The sequence below is a fragment of the Benincasa hispida genome, chromosome 1 (genome assembly GCF_009727055.1).
Source record: "Benincasa hispida cultivar B227 chromosome 1, ASM972705v1, whole genome shotgun sequence".
Classification (NCBI taxonomy): Eukaryota; Viridiplantae; Streptophyta; class Magnoliopsida; order Cucurbitales; family Cucurbitaceae; genus Benincasa; species Benincasa hispida.
Genome location: NC_052349.1, coordinates 66,563,771 through 66,581,428, shown reverse-complemented (window position 1 = coordinate 66,581,428; position 17,658 = coordinate 66,563,771). Strand labels below are relative to the sequence as shown.

The window sequence follows — 17,658 nt, the reverse complement described above, 5'->3', positions numbered from 1 at the left end:
ACTATTGACTAGTTTTATCCAATAAACATAGAAATATATTTGTAGTGCAAATAGTTCAGTTGTCGGTTTTAATAAAGTGCCTGAAAGTTAATGAATGTTGAATAATATAATCAAAAGAGTTTAATTAATTATTCAAGTACCATTGGAGCTTCAAGCTACAAGACCATGAGGTCCCCTTTGTAGCTCAATAGAGATTAAATGAGAATCAATTTTGGATTAATTTGAATTGTTCAGATTAATTGAGAGAATTAATTATATGTGATATAATTAATTTAATTTAATTATATATGATATAATTATTATGATGTATTTGATACATTATAATATAAAGTTTATATGAGAGGAAATAAATATTTGAATATAATTCAAATATTAATTATGTGAATTTGATTCATATAATTAAATTTAATATAAATGAGATTTATGTTAAATATCGTTGATGAGGGAATTAAAACTATAGGTTATATTGTATGTGATACAATATTAAAACCATAGGTTATATATTATATATGATATAATATATACTTATACACACACATATATATACATATAATTAGTTGGTTATTAAAATTAAAATTATTTTTAATTTTAATTTCCCTCCCATATTCTTTCTCAACCCTGGTTGGGAGATTCTTCCTTATTCTTATTCACTTTTGTTTTTCTCAGAGAGCTGTTCTAATTTTATAGAATAGTTATGTAATTGGCTTTCTCCCCCCAATATCTCTTCTCCTCTCTTTTAATTCCTCTTTTCTTCCAAAAAGACAGAGCCTACAAAACTCCTAGATTCTCATCCCAGAGAATACAGGGGTTAGTATCTTTTTCATCCCTATTTTCTATTCTTAATTTGTCTGTAAGCATGCTGTTGTCTCATTAAAATGCATAACAGTATGTATTTCTTCTGTAAAATTGTAAATTCTGTAAAATTTGGGATTTGGGTCTGATCCCGTTTCCGCTCAAGGACTTTCACCTGTTCCTTCATTGGTCATACCCACTGCCGCATTTTATAACATATTGCGTGAGGGGCAACTAAGTCTATTGCATCTCTAACGCGATGGTGATCCTTATTGCGATAAAAAAGTTCACAACAAACTATATGAAAATTGGGAAAAGCATAACAAAGTTACACATTTTATAACTTATCGTGTTAGAGATGATCATATGTAATCTTAACAGGATCTTTTTTAAATACAACATAAGAATTTTATTGATTATCATATTAGGGTTAACTGCGATATATTATAAATTATAAAATGGAATATGACAATAACCAAAATCTAAATTTCATATGTTTGCGAGGAATGAGTAAAAAAAAACATAAAAGGGAAGGTCTCAAGGAGAGGGGAGGAAAAAAAAAAAAAAGAAAACTCATTTGTTAATCGTGGGTCCAAATAAGCCATAGTCGTCTTCTAGGCGGGAAGCTACGAAAAGAATTAGAACCAAAGCAGCTTCCATGGCGGGAACGACCTAAAAGAAGAGAACACACACTCGAAGAAGAAACGCTCAAGTAAAGAGAGGAAGAGTGATTTTCTTGTAAACTGAAGTAGCGAGTAGAAATCAGCAATGTCTTCGCAATATCCAGTCCCAAAATGGGCTTCCAAGCCTTGTGTAATGGGCATCGATGAAGCTGGTCGAGGCCCTGTTTTAGGTTTTCTATGTTCCCTTTCGTTTCGTTCCATTTCTGCCTCTTTAATTCCGCTTCGATCATCATATTTTGGGATATGGTTTTGATTACTCTTTTCTTTCTGAAATATTACTGCATTTGATGATCTCAGGGCCAATGGTGTATGGATGCTTGTACTGCGCTAGTTCATATTTGAAAGAACTTTCGTCTTTGAATTTTGCAGGTTTAGCTTTTTGCTTCTATCGTTTTTCTTTTAACTGTTGTTCATCATTTCCCTATTTCGTTTACTTTTCTTCCAACTTGTGATGTTTTGCATGTAGACTCGAAAACTTTGAAAGAAGAGAAGAGGGAGGAATTGTTTGAAGATTTGAAGGCTAACGAGTCAATTGGATGGGCTGTTGATGTCATAGATCCTCGAGAACTTTCATCGAAAATGCTAAATAAGTCAGTCTTTAGTGATTTATAAATTCTTTCATTTGCATAAATACTCTAATTTTCACTTTACCCATTGAATTCGACGGTATAGAGAATGGAACTTAGCTGAAATCTCGTCTTTCTTGAGAAATGGTATTACATGACTACCCAGAAGCTTAAGTTGATAATGGGTGAACTTTATATATATTTGTACATGTATTGACCTTATTAATTTCACCACTAAACCCAAAAACTCAAACACTTAAGTTGATTGATTAACATAAATTTGGTATTTTTTATATTTCTTTTAACTAATGGAAGGTAAGGAAGCCTATCTTCATTCAGAGTTAGGAAGAGTCAGCAAAAGACTGGAATATGGATAATGATGCTTTCCCTCCCCCTTCTATTTTTGTTAACTTATGCACATCAAAGGGTCATGCCTTGGACTAAAGTATTTCTTTTACTTTATTGATCAACAGAGTAAAGATAAACCTAAATGAAATATCACATGACTCTGCAATGGGTCTAGTCACCAAGGTTCTAGGCATTGGAGTTCTTTTAACTGAGGTAACTCTCTCCCTGGTTTCTTCATTGATTGATGAAAGAAAACTAAAATTGTTAAGGATACAGTCTCCCAATAGAGAAAGCAGATGAAACGAACAAGGGAAGTCTAATGAATGGCCTTTGGTAACTTCCAATTATCTTAAGATCATGATTCTATGGATATCATTTGGAGAAGAGAGAGCATGTAGAATCTTGAACTTCATATATTATCATTTCATAAGTTCTTTTGGGAGGGAAAATATAAATAATAATAATAATAAAAGAAATCAAACCACAGATTATCTTTGATGCCTTTTTCTTGTTAATTATAGATCTACACCAAAGTAAACGAGAAGGTATATGAACAAGTTTTATATCTTGATTACAGTAATAGGGTGTGACACATTCTTTTTGAGGAAGACCTGTAAGAATTAAATTTGGGAAGTCATATTCTTGATCTTTTCAGGTCCATAAGCTAGAGGGAAAGAAAATCCTCGTTCAGCATATCTCATCTTTCATTGCCTCAAAAAGATTTTTTGTTATCCATTGATGATTTGAAGTCATTTGCAGATTTTTTCTGCCCATTCTTCTTTCAGACTCCATGCATCCAACCTTACCTTGGGTGCCCCATGAACAATGTTAGATTAATCACTTCCATTTATTTTCAGGTTTATGTGGATACTGTTGGTGATCCTGAAAAGTACAGAATTAAGTTGTCTGAAAAATTTCCCAGTGTAAAATTTGTAGTTGCAAAGAAAGCTGATAGTTTATATCCTGTTGTCAGTGGGGCAAGCATAGTCGCAAAGGTAATGCTAATGCTTCCTTTTAAGATATAGCATTCCAACTGTTTCCCACACTTAAATTCATCAATTTGACTTGCAGGTCACAAGAGATCGTGCATTGCGGGAATGGGCATTGGAGGAAACAGCTGAAAACATGCATAGAAACTTTGGTTCTGGATACCCTGGAGGTCAATTCATCCGCTAAATACTTTTTTGCAAAATATTATAATCAGGTTTTCATTGCCCAGGGTGAAATCAATAATGCTCTTGTGATTTAATCTATATAGATCCAACAACTAAATGTTGGTTAGAAGATCACAAGCACTCGGTATTTGGGTTCCCCACATTAGTCCGCTTCAGTTGGGGTACCTGCACGTCATATTTCAAAGACATTGTTGAAGTATCATGGTTAGTTTTTACTCTGCCTTGTAAGAATTGTAGTTACTTTGCAGAAATTAGCTCATTAAGCCATATACAATTTCTTTATGTTCTCCATGGTATAGAAAGGAATGGCTTTTGTTCTTCTGATCTGTTTGCCTCATGATACCATTATTTATGATGGACGTGGAGTAAATTCTCCTCTTATTATAGCCTTGCATCTCTTATAGGACATTGGAATATTTTTGTAAATCATTTGGCATGTTTTGTCATATTTTGTAATTTTATCTTATCAATGTAATGAAGGATAATTTTTTCATTTAAAAAAAAGATGGGCAAACTGCATACTGTTCGAAAATATTTTCACAACAATTGAATTATCAGTAATTTAGTTAAACAAACCAGATCACTGTGTTATTAAAAATTGTTCAAGTATTCTTGTCCAAAATGTTGGTAGTTGTCACAACATCCATACAGCTCTAGGTATTTTGTGATAAGTGCTTTAGTTGGTGGTGGTGGGATTGATTTAATGAAAGCACTGTCTTAAAATATGTTTGAATATTATATGGAATTTAGTAATTAATGATAGTTTTTCTTTTTTTTTGTTAATGTAGTGCTCTTCTCATTTTTTCTGGAACATCATCCTGCTCCGATGCACTGGGATGTTCATTTCTTTCCCATTCTAAATTTTAACTTGATTTGTTCATTGGAAATGAATGGTTGTACCTTTACTCTAGTCTATAGTTGGTTTAGTGCATCCCACTTTTATTGTACAGTAGTTGGACTTCCAAACAGTTTGGGTTCGTTCCTGATGTCTACTTCTTGATACACTTAGGTTCATTTTGTTGTGTTCAGTTTCACTTACTTACACTTTACCTAATCTCATGGGACAATGGTCACTTTCTAAACATTTGGTTATTAAGAAACTCACAAGATTGTCGTATTCTAAGTAGGTGGCCTTGGCATCCATAGCGTTCTAACCTATTTTTCAAAATCCTGTGCCACAAGGCCAACCTAGAATGGCTACAACTAGTTTCTTTTCATCAATTTCGCTTCTCATAAATCATCAAACATCACAATCTGATTTATTTGATTCCCTGTGAGCTGAAATTAGATGCCAAAACTTCTGATACTTTCCTGTCAGTCTCACAAACTTAAATTAGACTTTGTTATCAAGTTCTTTTGATTATATTCACAGTGATATCATATATACATATTATTTATATGCTTGATTTACAGGGAGTCGGACAAAGTGGATGAAGATGGGGCAACGACGGGAAGTGGTAAGAAACAATTAAGACTAAGCAGTGTTGGTATCACCACATCGAAGAGAAAGAGTGAAGAAATTGAATCAAACGCCAAAGGACGGTGCAAGTTTTTCCAGGCTAGAAAACTTGAACAACTCACTCATTTTTGAATGTTTGATTACAATTCTATGTTTCAACCATCCTCCACATGTTAAAGATTAATCAAGTAGCTGATAACCAATAGTTTGGCTGTGTACTAACTGGGTGTTGTGCTTAGAAGACATTTTTTAGATGGTAACCGGCATGTACTTGACTTTCTTTAAAGGTATTTCAATGTCTGTAATAGCCTAAGTTTCAAATCAAATACATAATTTTGTGGTTAAAAAATACTTTTGGTCTCTAAACTTTCATGAAAATAAAAATTTAGTTCGTATACTTTGATTTGTAATGATTTAGTTCATATACTTTCAATTTTGTAACAATTTAGCTCTTGAATTTTAGTATGTATAAGTTTGATCTTTATACTTTAAAATTTGTAACAATTTAGTTCTTAAAGTAAGAAAAAATCATCAAAATTAGGTGTCTATTTTTATTATTTTATGATGTAGACTTTGTGTTTTGTAAAAATATTGAGTTTCTAATTAGTTTATCGATTTATTTATGCAAGAAATTTAATTAAATCTTAACACTAATGCCTACAATAGGGATTAAATTATTACAAATTTTAAAGTGTAAGGACTAAATTATTACATAGTAAAGTTTAGGAGCGCTAAATTATTACAAAATTAAAAGTACAAGGATTAAATTGTTACTCCTATAAAATTTAGGTGGAAAGAGAAAAACCTTACCCAAATTAAATTGTTACTTCTATAAAGTTTAGGTGGAAAGAGAAAAGCCTGGCTAAAGTAATTTGAAGTGCTGTTAAACATTTTTGGATTTCTTAAAAACAATTTTATTTATTTTTTAAAAGAGCAGGGTGTTTGAAATGACTTTGCCTATTATTATTTACTTCCACTTAGAAGCATCTTTTAGACACTTGATCATTCCAAACAAGTCTTAATTTGAACAAGCTCACCTTTTCAATTTTTTTCTCTTTTAAGTTCATTTTAACCTTTTATTATCCCACCTTTTGCTTATAACAGCCAATTAATAATAAAGAATAATTTTAATATTTATTAAAAATATAAAGGCTAAATCTAGATATCTTAAACTAAAATGGTATTTCAATTTTTTTTTTTTTTTTTTTTTTTGGGGGGGGTATTTATTTTAATATTTGCTATATGAAAGTTTTTGTTTGAAAATTTGTTAAATTATTCTTATGTGGTTTCATATCCATGAACTATAAAACATATGTATGGTATAAAATTGATAAGTTCTTAAAGAAAAATGGCATTATTAATTTTTTTAAATGAAAGTTTTGACAAAGTTATTCAATGATGAATTTATGTATACTAGCAAACTTAAATTTGTCCCAAACTTGATATTAATGAAACTAGTGAGTTTTCAAAGAAATTTAGACTTTTTGTTTTGTTGAAATTAGTGAATGTATTATCTAAATCTTTTTTTACAATATGTGGAAAAGGAGATCGAATCTCTAACTTCAAAAATAATAGTATATATTTAATGTTAATTGAACTAAGTTTATTTTGACGATTATATAAAAAAAAACGATTAAGATGAAAATTTTGCAAGGTTTAATTGAGTCCATTCAATAAAATTTAAAGTTTAATTGGAAATGATAGTTGAAGTGTTTCTTTTTTCAGAAATAAAAATTTGATATATTATCCATCATCATCATCATTATTTTTAAAAAAACACTTTAATTAATGACTTGCAAAAAAAAAAAAAAAAAAAAAAAAGGAAAAAACTTTAATTAATAGAAAATCCGACAAATTAACACTCTTCATTTTATGATGGCAATGGCGAGGCATATAGAACAGAACGGGAAGAAAGCTCACCGAGACAGACGGGAAGACCGAAGACGTTGAATCCGATTAATCACCGACTTCCCGAAACGATTCTCATTTCTGGGTTTAATTATTCATTATCCTCACCAACGCAATGTGGGTTCATCGCTTCGATTCTTCACTCTTGTTCTTTCAATTTTTCTTCCTCTTTCCTTCAACAATTTCAGCGATCAGGTGAAAATTTCCACTTTCAGTTTCTAATTCATCCCATTTCCACTCTCTTTGACACTCTACCAGCGTTATTCTTTCTGGGATTTTGGCCTTTCATACTGTTCTGTACTCAAACAGAAGAATGTTGCTGTTCAGATTCTAGAATTTTGGAATCATGTTCAAAAAATTTTCTTTTCAATCTCTTTACTTTCTTGGGATTTTTTTTTACTTCCTTTTTTTTCCTTGCTTTTGTTTTTGACGGGTTAAATGCTCTATGTTATATATTATCTTTGTTGTTTATCACTTTCTTCCTGTACCATTGTAGCTGGGCTATATATCAGTTTGTTTACTAAATTGTTCATATTTGTATGTATTTTTTTTTTATTGAAGGAGTAATATTGGCTTGGCAGTAAATAGCTCATGTAGGAGCACTGTTCAGGGAAGATATTTATTGACTGATGATAACGGTAAATATTTCTTTCATTAATTTCTAGTGCTACTTCATTTCTTCGTTTTATTGTACATTGAAGGTCCCTGAATATATGTCTTTCTTTTACTTATTTTTCAAATTGGTGTTTTTATTAGGGGTATTTGAAAAATTGGCATGATGGAAAAGTTAGTTTCTGTTTTGTTTTATTTATTATTACTATTTTTTTTTTGTGCAAGTTAATTAGGATTTGTTTGATTCGCAGTTCTTTGATCGTGTCACACTATTAAATCTCTGATCTTGCAGTTTTCTGCCACTTAATCTAACTTTTGGAAGGAAATCATCAGAGATATTATATTGAATTGGACATTGCCTAAAAAAAATATATCTTCTTATTATTTGATTAAACGAAAAATTTGTTCAGTTATTTTGTTATTAAGATGTTTTTATTCTGTTAGAATAAAATCCCTCTGGATTAGTAACTTAGTTATTTAGATTTCTTTTTCTGTTTTGCACCACTTCTTTTGGTGGGTTAGTATTTTTCTGTTAGTTTGATTCCTTTATATTGGCTATAAACGCCAGAGCATTCATCCAATTTGCTATTTGTATTATGCACAAAATTGAGTCCTCGGACTTCGATGTTTTGATGGTATTAACATGGAAAATATAATTTAGAAGATTCTCTGTGGCCATGACCTTAAGGAGAAGGCAAAGATTCTTTGGTTTATCCCATCTAAGACAATTCTATGATAGCTTGGAAAAAACTAAGCTTACTCAACATAATGTAAAAAGATTGGAAACAAACATTAGATTTTAGCCTTTTGTTATCTCTTATACAATTGGTGGAATATGCCCTTTTGTGTGGCTGAGTGAGTAGGTCATGGATTTATTCTAATGCTGAAAGTTCTAAAGAAAATCCTTCTACCATGGAATAAGGATAAATTTGGCTGCCTTTTCTCCCAAAAGGACAAGATTTGCTTTATGGAAACTTGATGCCTTAGAGTTCTCTTCCTATGAAGAAAGTCAAATGGAAAGTCTTTGGTGCCAAAAATGCAAAGCCAAATGGCCTTTAGAAGGTGATGAAAATACCTGATTCTTTCATCAGCTTGAAATTTCAGAGAAACATAAATGCTCCTTTTGTGAAGTTCCATCATTGAAGACAAAAGCCTTCTCTTTGACATATATATTAAAGAAGACTTTGTGGATCTCTTAATCAACTTTACTCCAAAAAATCTGTGTAGACGGTTTAACCAAGTAATCTTTGCTGGGAATCCTATCTCTTAGCATAATCGATTACTAGAAGCTGATTTCATCGAGATACAAATTGTACTTGACATTAACTCTTTAAGTTCAAACAAAGCTATGGGTTTAGATGGTATTATTGCCACTCAAGTCTGATTGACATGTTGAAGATGTTCTGTGAATGACTTTAGACCTGTTAGCCTCATTCTTTTTATATACAAAAAATCATTATCAGAGTTCTTGTAGCAACCTGAAAACGGTCATTCCAGATTACTAAACTCCATGATCACTCTAATGTTTAAGCTCCATTTTCAGCGAAGAGAGGATTGGGAGACCATACATTAACAATTCTAGTTGAGTTTTCCCCCTTGAATTGGCCTCAAAACCCGCTGTTATATGTTCTATCCTTTGTGTTGGTGATAGTGGATTAGGCTGATTTTCTTGGCCTCTTTTCCTATTGTATGCTAGCTTTTTACAAAGGGAGTGTTTCTAGTAAACGGTTAATCTTGGGGTAGTCAATTATGTTGCATTGCCTACCTATTTGCTAGACTCTTCTTGGTCATATCCACGGTAATACAGCATTGTTGCACGACATCAGTTTGCTAAGTTGTAAGGAAGATACCTTCTTGTTCTTTATTGATTTCTATTACTTCTATTTAGATATTCCATCTGTGATTTTAATTTTCAACGATTACCTCTGCCGTTCTTGGCTATGACAACACTTATGTTTCCTACTTATTATCATTTCTTGATCTTCATAATATTCTAAAAATATTAAATATTCTGGAAAGTCCTGTACCTTTTTATGTTGTTAGAAATTGAAACTTTCTCACAAAAACTAATGTATACCTTTTCCATTCAGCATAATTATTGTGCTCTCGTTGCAGGCTATGTATGTGATGCTTTGTCTGTTGATCCACTATCTCATTGCTGTCTTGGGAAAGGGGAGAAATTTCCTTGTCAGTGAGTTTTTTTTATTTTCTTTTTCTTTTTTCTTTTTTCCCTCTCCCCCAATAAATCTTCAATGGCTCATGATGAGTATAAGGGTTTTGTCAAGCTTAGTGCTTATTTTGCTGTTTACACCTTGCAGTGGCTGCAATCTTGTTTCACAATGTTGCAATTCATATGAATACTGTGTTTCATGCTGCCAGAATCCTTCAAGGGTATGATGGGTTTCTTCTTGATTTTTATAATGCAATTCTCTTTTTATTTAGTCTTCTTTTTCGTTATATGTTCGAGCTGGAATCTAAAATTTGGTGCCTTTCTGGATGCTTGCATGCAGACAAAAAGGGAGCAAATACTAAAAATCAAAATTGCCAAGCCAGCCACTGCAGGTAATGACTAATAGTAATGACTAGAACTTGTATACAAGCTTCCATTATGAGGAAGAATGATTAGGTAGTATTTAAGCTTATTCCACTTCTTATTTTTAAAGAAACTCTTGAAAGATAGATTATCCTAAAATGACTTTTAATCTACTTCAATTTTTTTGAGGTATTTTTATTTAAGCTTTATTTTATTTTAAAATTTTATAAAAGAAATATTTTATCATCTAAAATCATTAAAAAAAGCTACATTGATTATTTTTTAATTAATTAATTTTTGCAAAGGTACTTGAAGAAAAGTTGATTTATTTTTTTAAAGCATTTTTCACAAGTTATTCTAAAGACACTGTTAGTATAAGATTAAACATTTAAAAGTATGCTTCATCTTGCAGGGACATATGCCAGCGTCTTTGATTTCTGTGTTGGGAGGTGTCGTCACAATTCTGAGAGTGTTGTAAGGATCCTGCATTGATATTTTCTTCAAAATATTTACAATGAAACTGGTATTATTGCATTTTATGTGTCATTTGATGATCCTCCTTGGAGTTTTTAAGCACAACATATAATTTTTATGAAAAGCCTTTATATAAACCAGCTAAACATGTGCAATCCTTTTTCTAGTATTGCGTAATGTTTATAAAATGGAAGTTTTTCTATTTCTAGGGCCATAAGTTTAAGTGTCATTTGTGTCATTATTTTTGGTGCTCCAACAAGTCAGGCTAGGGTGTATATGTACTTTAATGGATACCAAGTGCCACTCCAATTTAAGAATATCCTTTTGAATGCTTTACACAATGTTATCATTTTGATTTATAGTCCTTGTAAACTATGATGAATTAATAATTTGTCGTCATATCTCTTATTTTCACAGTTGAAATATTTGATAGAATTTAAGATTTTCAGGTGCATGAAAATGCTTATCACAGTGCTTACCATCATTGCTTTTCTCTGCCGTCATATTCTTCAGGTTAGTCAATGAAGTTGAACTTGATCGGAACTCTTCTTGGCAGTTGTAAATTACCATGGAATATTTACCAACTTTAATAGCTGAATCCAAACCATACAGGGATTATGATTTTTAGAACTATTGCACAGAGGTCAATGCCATGTGTAACCTTTTTTTAGAACCATTTTCTAGGTGTGCTTCATATTTTAGCATTCCCTGATTGTCCACATTCTCACTTTGTTGTCTTCATTTCCATTATTTGTTTGCTGATCTTCCATTTCATTATTGTTAATATATCAGCTGTCTTTCTTACTTTTTCTTTTAGATTTAGTGTATTGTAGGCTGTTGTAATTGCATTCCCTGATGTTTATAAGAAATAAGAATAAGCTTATAAGAGAGAGGATTATAATGTAAAAAATACAATGTAGCCCATGTGATATGGAAGAAATGGTTTGTGGCTGAAAGATGAAGCAAAAGTGATTTGGAAGTGTGTAGTCAGAGCTCTTTTGTGGATTCTTTTTCTTTGGCTAGAAACAAACTGAATCATCTTCCAATACAGAAATCTTTTGATGTTTTTGCGAACTTGGACTGCTGCTTCACAATATGGTCTTTGGTAATCACAGTACTCTGATTATCTTGAATTGATGCTTCATGTAATAGCCTTCTTGGTCTCTGATTTTCTACCCTTGGTCGTTTGGCTCTACCTCTTTCCATATATTTGCAATATACCCCAGTTCTTATATGTATGAACAAAATAGATTTTTAGACAACTAGGTAATTTGGAAGAATTGGTATAGCTGAAATGTGAACATTTGATCAGATTTGTGCTAGACAATGGGAAAACAAAAAAGATTACAGATGAGTTTGGTAGGAGCTAGGTTGGGAGAGGATTTGTTAAAGGTGTGGTTTTGACATTTTAGTCGAGGAGTGAAATTTAAGAGAAAGTTTTAGGAGTTCAGGAGCTGGGAAGAGAACCCACTGAGCCGTTTGACAACTTGTACCCAGGTTGCCTTCACCTATTTTCTAAGCAAAAGAAGGTTTCTTTAAATTAGTTATATAAATTCGTATTGGTACAATTCTTACATAGACTAATTTTCTGTGAATCTGTGAATCACAACCCACTTATGAAGTTTTCATTTATTTGAATCCAACCAACCCATGCCAGTTTATAACCCAACCCACCCATGAACCAACCCCCAATGCAGAAAGTGTTCATTTATATGAGCCAAACCAAACCCAAACAAATTTATTACCCAACCCAGCCCATTTGGGTTGTGTTGGGTTAGATTGGGTTGATTGGAATTTTTGGGCCATTGGGTTTTGAACACGTCCTAGTTCTATTAGAAACAAGGGATATGGGTTTTTCCAACTTTGGTTTTGTGCATCCTTTTATTGACGGGGAATCCTCTAAAATTTTCTTGATTCCTTTATTACTACACTTCTACCCTTCCTTTGGATCTAGGGATGTACTTCTTTGTGAATTCATGACACATCTAGTGGTTTTTCTATTGACTTTATGTTCTCCCATTTTTATTGCTCTCCGCATTGAAACACTTCCTTGTTTTCCTTGTTTTGGAAAGTGAAGGCCCCAAAGAAGGCTAGTTTTTTCCTGGTAAGTCATGTGTGGAGGAAAAAAATATTGATTTGATACAAAGGACTTGCTCCTTGTTTTAAAATCCACGAGGGTATTTTTTTTTTTTTTTTTGTAAGATTGCCTCATAGAATTTGGAACACATGCTTTGGAGATGCAGCTTTGCTTCCTTGATTATCTATGCATTTATGGAGTCTTTTTAACATTTCCTTTGCCTGTTATAGCTCTTGTCATGCAATGGTTAGGGAGAGGTGGTTTCCAATCCTCCCATTTAGTGAGGGGGAGGTGCTTTGTGGAGATCCTTTTTGGCATCTTTATACAACATTTGTCATAGGGAGATGTGGTCCATATTTTAATCCAATGCCTCCCTTCGGGTGATAATGTCTAAAGAGTTTTGTTTCCATCCCCTTATCTATTCTTAACAATGGAGCACGTTTTTTTAGTTGTTAGGTGTTTGACATTGTTGTTTGGCTCTACTCTTATTGGCTTTTTAGTACAACAAGTGGGGATAATGGAGATTTGAACCTTTGATCTCTAGGAAGAAGGAGATGCCAATTACTGCTAAACTATTCTCACTTTGGTTGTTGTTAATGTCGACTCGTTTTTACGATACCCATTGCATGTCCTTTCATTTCTGCTCTGTGAAAGTTTGGTTGTCATCGAAATAAATAGTTCACTCTGTTTTCTTTAATCCTTCTGTAATGTTTGTGCTTCTTTTTCAAACACTGGATTATGTTTTTTATATGGTTTTCTAAGCATTAACTTTTCATTTGGTTTATTATTTCTCATCTTATACAATTTATTATACTTAAAATGGACTTCATAGGAGTCAACGGCACACAACTAGAATTCAGACTCAATGGCATCAATGTCGTTATTGGAAGGTATCTTTCGCTGGGTAGTTATCCCAGGTTTGTTTATTTTTACATTGTTTAACATCTTTCTTACTCTTATGAACTGAATCTATGATAGACAAGGAGAGTCATGTGATTCAGTTTGCAAGTCGAATGAACAATCGTGTGTCCCAAACAAGATTTTGGTCCTAAATCACTGTGACATGTGAGTAAGCCGCTGTTTGTTTTTTGTCCCCATTTCTTAATGAAGCCACTGTTTTTTTTTTCCTTGATGCAAGTGTTTTTTAATAGAAAAGTGGATATATAATTTGCTTCCAATCATTAGTTACTCTGGTTCTTTTCAGTGCTTTGGTCTATGACTTATGAATTATGTACTTTCTTATATTCTATTTGTGTTTCTGGGATAGTATGAAAAAATACTTGAGCTGCAAAGGAGGTTGCTTAGCAAGTGCTGGGGCTGATCAACCTGCTGAAGTTGCTTTTGATGCTCCTAAAGAATTGGTATGTTGTCTTGTTCTTTTTGTATTGATTATCAGAAGTGATTATTGATGAAATATAAGAAAAGAGAGACCAACACAGTTTACGTGGAAACCCTAGAATAGGGAGAAAAACCACGATACAAATATTTTCCTTATTATTTTTAATTGATACACTGAATACAAGAGAACAAGGTGAATAAATAGATAGTAGAGAGCCCTAGGGTAGAAGACAATTATAATAATACCCTTAGGGAAAAAACCCTGCTTTCAACACTCCCCCTCAAGTTGGGGCATAAATATCAATAAGACCCAACTTGCTGATTTATTATCACAAAACATCAAACCCTTACCAGTTAGATATTAAGAATACGCTTAACCGCAGTCATATGCTCCTCATAGGGAGCTTGCATAAATTGGCTTACCACGCTTACTGCATATGAAATACCTTCTCTTGATCAAGCTACTTCCATTTCAAGGAAGTATCTCAGCTTGCCAAGGTCTTTAATATCAAATTCTCTGGCCATTCTTGTTTTGAGCCTTGTAATTTCACCCTCATCATCGACAGACAGAACAATATCATCAACATACACTGTGAGGACTGCAATCTTCCCGGAGTCGGACCTTTTCGTAAACAGTGTATGACCTGAGTGCCTTTGTTTATATCTCTGTGCTTTAACAAATGTGGTGAACCTATCAAACCAAGCCCTCAGTCCATATAATGACTTTCTCAATCTGTAAACCCTGTGCTTGAACTGACTCTTGAATCCAGGAGGGCTCATATAGACTTCCTCATCAAGTTCTCCATTCAGGAATGCATTTTTAATATCTAACTGGTGAAGTGACCAATCTTTGTTTACAGCAATCGACAACAAAACCCAAATAGAGTTGAGTTTGGCCACGGGAGAGAATGTTTCAAAGTAATCAACTCCCTAGGACTGGGTGAAACCTTTAGCAACCAGTCTGGCCTTATATCGGTCAATCGTCCCATCTGATTTATATTTTACGGTGAACACCCATTTGCATCCAACTGTCTTGTGCCCTTCAGGTAAAGGCACCTGTTCCAGGACATAATGGTTGGCCAGAGGACTTAATGCCCTTCTGAAGCCAAGGACTACTATTGGCCACAATCTTCGAGCGATGTCATGCCCAATTTATCCAAGACTTGCCTTGTCTGCCACAAAGATAAGGTTGAAAAGGCGAAATTAGCGGGTCTGACTGAAACCCCTACCTGAGGGGGGGGTGGGGGGGCGGGGGAGGGGGGGGGGGGGGGGGGGGGGGGTGCCCTCTAGACCGTGGGAGAGTGTGTCTCTGCGACTTCATCACCCATTTGCCCAAGGTGGGAGAGTTTGAATCGGAGTCCTTGTTATCATCGACCGGTTTCTCGAAATATGCCACGTTCGTCCCAACGCCGAAAATGTGCACAGCCGTGATGACTGCTCAGCTGTTCTTCAAACACATTGTGAAATTATGGGGTGTCCCCATGAGCATTGTTGCGATCGGGACGGAAGATTCACTGGGACATTCTGGACAGAATTTTCAGAATATTGGGATCATCACTGATAATCTCCTCTAGCTATCATCCCCAAACTGATGGTCAACGGAACGCTTCAACAGTATGCTCGAGGAATATCTGCGTCACTTTATCGACGCTAGACAGAAGAACTGGGTCCAGTTGTTAGATGTGGCTCAGTTCAGCTTCAATAGCCAACAGAGTTCCGCGACCGGAAAAACGCCCTTCGAAGTGGTGTGCGGCAGACAGCCACTCATGCCACACTTGGTGGACCACCCTTATGCAGGCAAAAGTCCTCAGGCACATAACTTCACTAAAGAGTGGAGCAAAACCTCTGAGATCGCTCGCGCCTACCTAGAAAGAGCATCGAAGAGGATGAAGGAAGTGGGCTGATAAGAAGCGGAAGGCCCTTGAGTTTCAAGCTGGGGACAAGGTCCTGATCAAGCTACCGATCGGAACAGTTTCGTTTCCGAGGCCAGAGAGACCAACGGCTAGTAAGGAAATATGAAGGTCCAGTGGAGGTAATTGAGAAGGTCGGGAGAACCTCATATAGGGTTCAGTTACCCTCATGGATTAAGATTCATCCTGTCATCCATGTGAGTATCCTGAAGCCCTATCATCCCGATCCCGAAGATGAATAGCGAAACATGCTAAGGCGCCCACCGGTCACGATGAAGAGTTCTGCTGAGAAAGAAGTTGCACAAATCCTGGATAAACGTACACGCCGTATTGGAAGACCCAGACGAGAACTGACAGAGTTCTTAGTGAAATGGAAGGATCTCCCGACGAAGAAGATCAGTTGGGAGCGAGCCGAAGACTTGAAAAGTGCAGCTCCAGCCGTCGCAGATTTTGAACAAGGTCGTTGACGGGGACGTCAACCAATTAAGTGGGGGAGAATGTAACGGTCATGCTTGTCCAGGGCCTGTTGCCCATGGCCGCATGCCCAATCCAACCCCTTCTAGCTTACTTTCATATCCTGTATTGTATTAGTTTAGTTAGCTTGCTTTCTTTACATTTTCATTGTAAGTGACCACTCGCCCTTTTGCATATGCCGCCAGGTAGCTTTTTGTTCAGAATGCACTATATGGGGATAAGACTAACCATCACTTCCTCATACCCGGAGTAGTACTCTATAAAGCCGTTGTTGTTGCTTATTGCTTTCTAGTCTACTACAATCTTTCTTTCTTTATACACACTCTCAAATCTTCTTACGAAAACCTTTTCTCGAAACCCGTTTTCTAAAACCATTTTCCCTAAAACGGGGTTGGAGGTTGCAAGAGGCACTCGGTGTGCCATCGGCAGTCCGTATTCGAGTTGGCTGGCTTGTTCGTGAGCGGGAACAAGTGCCGCACAATCGCTAAGAGAAGCTTCCGAAAGAGCGATTGTGACACTGTGCATAAGAGTATTTCGCACTTGAACGAGTATCTTTCCTCAGTGCTATTGAAAGATTGAGAGAGGCATCATGATTTTCCAACTCTCTAGGTTTCTCAGCATGATTGGTCATCTGTATATCAAGGATTTCAATATATCTTCCAATTCCTTATCAAAAACTGGCTTTTTTCCTTTACTGCTATCATTCTTAGCTGTCTCCTCATCTGTCACATTTTCAGTATTGTCACCTCCTTCATCCTTATCTTCCCTGCACTTGTCAGTCTCCATACATATATCAACATCATTAGTTTCAGGGATACACGTACCTGGACCAGATGCAGGGTCTGATTCATGGACTGGAGCCGGCTGTTCAACAGGTGTCGTCCCTTCCTTTCTAAGATTTTTCCTATAGTAGGTTATCCATGGAATTTGGTTGGTAGGGAGGACAGGAGGACAGGACAGACTTTTTCAGAACTAGGAGAAGGAATCGGGGCCGTTCCCCTAAAGGGATATCATAGGAGGACCAATTAGGCTCTTCACTCAAGCTCTCCCCCTGAAGATGACTAACGGAGGGTTGATCTTCAATGAAAGTAATGTCCATGGAGACAAAAATACTTATGAGAGGACGGATGATAGCATTTATACCCACGTTGGTGGAGAGGGTACCCAACAAAAACACATTTCTGAGCACAAGGGGTGAATTTGTGCGATTTGGATCATGGGAGTGGACAAACGCGACACAGCCGAAGACAGGAGGGGTTACATCAGAAATCAGGCGAGTAGTCAGATAGGATTCTTTTGAATAGGTCCA

The 17,658-nt window shown here is 35.0% G+C and overlaps 2 protein-coding genes across 3 annotated transcripts in view; both read left to right on the top strand.

Moving 5' to 3' along the window:
- Positions 1–1,311: 1,311 nt before the first annotated feature.
- Positions 1,312–5,374, top strand: LOC120088895 (ribonuclease H2 subunit A). Its single transcript, XM_039046336.1, has 8 exons — positions 1,312–1,645; positions 1,773–1,844; positions 1,942–2,065; positions 2,515–2,602; positions 3,247–3,384; positions 3,461–3,548; positions 3,648–3,768; positions 4,978–5,374. Exons 1-8 carry the CDS (start codon positions 1,561–1,563, stop codon positions 5,153–5,155), a joined length of 894 nt encoding a protein of 297 aa, XP_038902264.1. The 5' UTR covers positions 1,312–1,560; the 3' UTR covers positions 5,156–5,374.
- A 1,506-nt stretch (positions 5,375–6,880) lies between these two features.
- LOC120086783 overlaps positions 6,881–17,658 on the top strand; it is a 22,198-nt gene continuing 11,420 nt past the window's right edge. For both annotated transcript variants that reach the window (XM_039043587.1, XM_039043579.1), the window contains exons 1-10: positions 6,881–7,126; positions 7,493–7,569; positions 9,659–9,734; positions 9,862–9,934; positions 10,054–10,105; positions 10,489–10,550; positions 11,000–11,063; positions 13,460–13,517; positions 13,606–13,692; positions 13,895–13,988. In XM_039043587.1, the coding sequence (XP_038899515.1) occupies positions 7,047–7,126; positions 7,493–7,569; positions 9,659–9,734; positions 9,862–9,934; positions 10,054–10,105; positions 10,489–10,550; positions 11,000–11,063; positions 13,460–13,517; positions 13,606–13,692; positions 13,895–13,988 (723 nt within the window). In that variant the 5' untranslated portion in view covers positions 6,881–7,046. The remainder of the gene's footprint in view (positions 7,127–7,492; positions 7,570–9,658; positions 9,735–9,861; positions 9,935–10,053; positions 10,106–10,488; positions 10,551–10,999; positions 11,064–13,459; positions 13,518–13,605; positions 13,693–13,894; positions 13,989–17,658) is intronic.